The sequence below is a fragment of the Apis dorsata genome, unplaced genomic scaffold (genome assembly GCF_000469605.1).
Source record: "Apis dorsata unplaced genomic scaffold, Apis dorsata 1.3 scaffold_964, whole genome shotgun sequence".
NCBI classification, from domain to species: domain Eukaryota; kingdom Metazoa; phylum Arthropoda; class Insecta; order Hymenoptera; family Apidae; genus Apis; species Apis dorsata.
Window position 1 is genome coordinate 122152 of NW_006264071.1, and position 3773 is coordinate 125924.

General features: G+C 45.2%; 1 protein-coding gene across 1 annotated transcript in view; it reads left to right on the forward strand.

Annotated features, from left to right (window-relative positions):
• LOC102673225 overlaps nt 1-3773 on the forward strand; it is a 54909-nt gene that overhangs the window by 22254 nt on the left and 28882 nt on the right. The window contains 1 exon segment of the mRNA XM_031514298.1: nt 1329-1441. Within this exon segment, the coding sequence (XP_031370158.1) occupies nt 1329-1441 (113 nt within the window).

The following is a 3773-nucleotide window of genomic DNA, read 5'->3' on the forward strand; positions in this document are numbered from 1 at the left end:
GAAAGTGGTCGAGAAATAAGGGTAGGGAGGAAGAGTGGAGGAGGAAGCTCCGTCTAGCTCTCCGGATTGCTAAGCTCTCCGGCTGAATCCATTAGCTCGCGCCCATTAATAACCCCCGTAATGATGAGCGATGAGCCACGATGAGCGAGAAGGAAGAGAAAATCGTGGCCGACTCGTTTCCTAGCGCGACCGAAAGGGATTGGTGCTCGACTTGCGCGATTCCATCGAGACGCACACGCTCGTCAACGAGGGAGCCTTTGATAAATACTGCTTTCCTTGGACACCAGCCAAACTCGAGCAGCGTAGCGCGATATTCCACCATCTCTCCGTTCTCTTCTGGAGGAGGAGTTCGAGCGGTGTAACTACGGCGTGTCTCTACTGGAAGGGAACTGGAACTGGAGAGGTCCGCGGCTATCTATGCATCTTCCTCGAAACTTCCTTTCCACGAAACGTCCTGGGCGAAACGATCGTTGAAATTGAAAATAGAATTTTCCACGGTCGTAGAAGGGCCGTGGATCGTAACGTTGGTTGCTTGGCCCCTCGCCAACGCATCCCCGAAACATGGACGAGTCGAGGATAATGGGGAGGAGGAGGAGGGGTGTGTGCGAAGGAGGGGCGGCGGTTTATCGGATACCGCGTTAAATCGGCAGTCCCAAAGCGATCCTCCTTTGAATCCATCTCCCTTTTCACCCGCGTCTCGCGCCTCAGGTAAATGAGTCTCGCGCTCACAATGCCTCGGTCGATCGATCGATCCGCGACAATGGGCCAGGCCTGGGATGGGACGGAAGTTTCGCCCCCCTATCCACGCGAAAATCACTTTTCCTTTTCACGGAAGGGATGAACCTCTTCTCTCGCCTCTTTTTTCCCCTTCCCTCGTGCCTCGTGGCGCAAGCCAAACACGCGTCGAAGCGTGATACGAAACGTTTCTCTCCTTTGCTTTTCACATTTTTACACGATTAATCCTTACTTGCTTTTTGGGCAAAACGGACGCGTCGCGAAAGTTTTCGTAAGTCGATGTTGAAAAGCGGCCAGCGATTTTTCGAATCCGTCTACACGGGCGAAGTTGGCGAAGAATTACTCTCGACCAAGTTCTTCCTTATCGCGAATTCCTGAAAGTTTTAACGATAGTGACGAGGACGGATCGATTAATCTGAACGACGCTGCGTCGGTGCACGCGCTTCCAATATTGAATCGGATTCACCTTGATGGAAGGCGCGGACACCGAAATCTAGAAATTAGAATATGAATAACAACCGGATAAATTATATATTCGGTGATGGCGATTGGAACAATGAATCGTCTAACGAAGGATCTTCCTTGTTTTCCAGATGATCGATGCGTCGTACCACACGAATCCATCGCTTCAAAGCACCGCCCTCATCATCACCTGCGCGGTGGTACTTTTGCTGATGGCAGCGATCGTGTCCGTCGTTTTTTGGAAGTGAGTGCTTAAATTTTTTTAATTTATTAGCAATAATAATAAAAAACGATTATTAGTTAGAATGTAAAATAACATGGATCAAGCGTGTATAAAAAGATACACGCGCGCGTAAGACGGAATGGGGAAAGAGGGAAACGTATAAAAGTTTGATTCTCGTGTATAAAACTGCTCTGGAGGGTCGTGGCGGACACCGTGCGACATCGTGGTAATAAAGACTAGGTTTCATTCCGAGCGGACATCGTAACGTTCGAGGTTCTCGAGGTCGATCGGGTTGTAACCATATTTCAAAGGTTCGAGTGGCTATTTGCAGTTCGAAGGAGGGACAGGGAAAAGGCTGGTAGACACTTTGATGGAAAGAAGAAAAAAAAAAGGAAGGGGAGGGGGCGGGAAAAAAAGAAAAAAAGAAGGGAAGAACGCGTCATTGGCATTCTAGCGGCCATTAAATTGGCCAAAAATAGGCCATTTCGCATCACCGTTCTGGCGTGTGAATGACATCATTGCCTCTTTACGACCAACTTCCGGAATCCTTCCTTGTTTGGCCTCGTTCACCTCGGAAGTTAGGTAACTACACGTTACGGGTGCATAGGAAAAAATGAATCTTAATGCGTACAGGAAGCAAAGGTGATTGCTATTCCGGTGAACGGTTAATTATCCTAGAATAAATCGTACCGTTAGAACCATCTAGCGTGCTCTCTGCTAACGGTTAAAATATATGTACAGGATGATTCGTAACTTTTAGCTCAAATAATACTTATTTTTTTAATTCTATTTTCAAATCATTTGTCGAAGACCAATTTTCAACATTTTTTTAAAATTTAGCCTGAACTGAGAATTTAAAATTTTCACAACACAAATAATTAATCATACGTTTTACATATGCGGATTAATAATTTATACATTATGACGCATAATAACTTAATATTTTTTGCTATAGAGTATTTATTATAAATGAACGATGAAATTCCTGTACGTAACGAGTGATTCTGGATTCTTTCACAAAAATAGAAGAGATAGAATAACGCATAACGGCAGGAAATAGACATTAATACTCTAAAACTCTAAAACTTACAGAATTCTTGTTTTTTTCTTAATAGTTCCATATAAATTCCATTCTATGTTCCATCGAGAAAAATTACCTCAGAGTCTCGATCACAAGTTTTCTCAAGATTTAGAGCAAGCTGCACAAAAGATCAAAGAAGTGAAGCAAATAAAAGGGCGTTGGGTAGCCTAAATTAGGCAGAAATAGGGCATTGAAAGAAATCGGGCGTGCGTTATGCACCGAGAGAAAGAGAGAACAACGTTACACTGATAATCTCCGACACGATGGATGCGCACAGCTCCCTCCTTCCCCTTTTGTGCCCGCGTAAGCACTAGTTGGCCGTGGATCGAGCCTCCTACCGCGGAAGAAATATGCATCCACCGCAGAAACGCGGCTCGAAGATTTACAAGTTCGCCCGAGTTCCCTCCGTTCGGACAGTGTCTCTCTCTCTCTCTCTTTCTCTCTCTCTCTCTCGTTGCTTTATAACGCTCGTAGCGGTAAAAAATGAAATACGACGAGAGAAAAATGGTCGCAGAGGATTGGCCCTGCCACGATACCATCCCCGTCTACGAAGAAGGTAGAAGGTTTCGCGTGACAACGCGTGAAATTTTGTTTAAATCCAATTTAAAATGTTTCTTAAGCGTTTTCCTAATCCTTTTGAACCAAAAATTCTCCTTTTAAATCAATCGATTCCTCGAGTTCGAAAATTAATTCGCGAATCCATGAATTCCATCACAGGAAATTCTCACGATTCGAAAACGATAAAGATAAATAATCGTGCACGGATCGGGACGGTGGAATGAAAAACCCGAGAATCTGGCAAAGAGGCAGCGACAACTAATTTCACGTGCGCCACGGGAGCCAGAAAGGCATGGGCGATCGATGATGCGACGATCGATGAACTCCGGCTCCGTGGTAGGATCGGCACCGTGCCAAGACGATTTTGGATCGCACACAGGCCCGTATTCAGGATCCACCGTGTCGTATATTTTTATCGAGGCAAGCCTCTCGAAAGGTCCGCGCAGGTCGTGACAATGCCGACCCTGTCCTGCTCCCCTTTTCCAACCGGTTATCGTACAATCATTATCGCTCGCTCTCGAGCAGGGTATCCCTTGTAATTCGTCGTGTTACGTCACACGTTTCTTCTTCCCTCCTCCTCTACCTTCATTCGTCAAAATTTCCCTGAAGTTTGACTTAATAGGAGACGAATTTTTTTCTTTCTTCTTCTTCTTCTTTTTTTTTTTTTTTGCCACGCATCGTGTAAAATACAGGCTACTTTTTATTATACTTTTA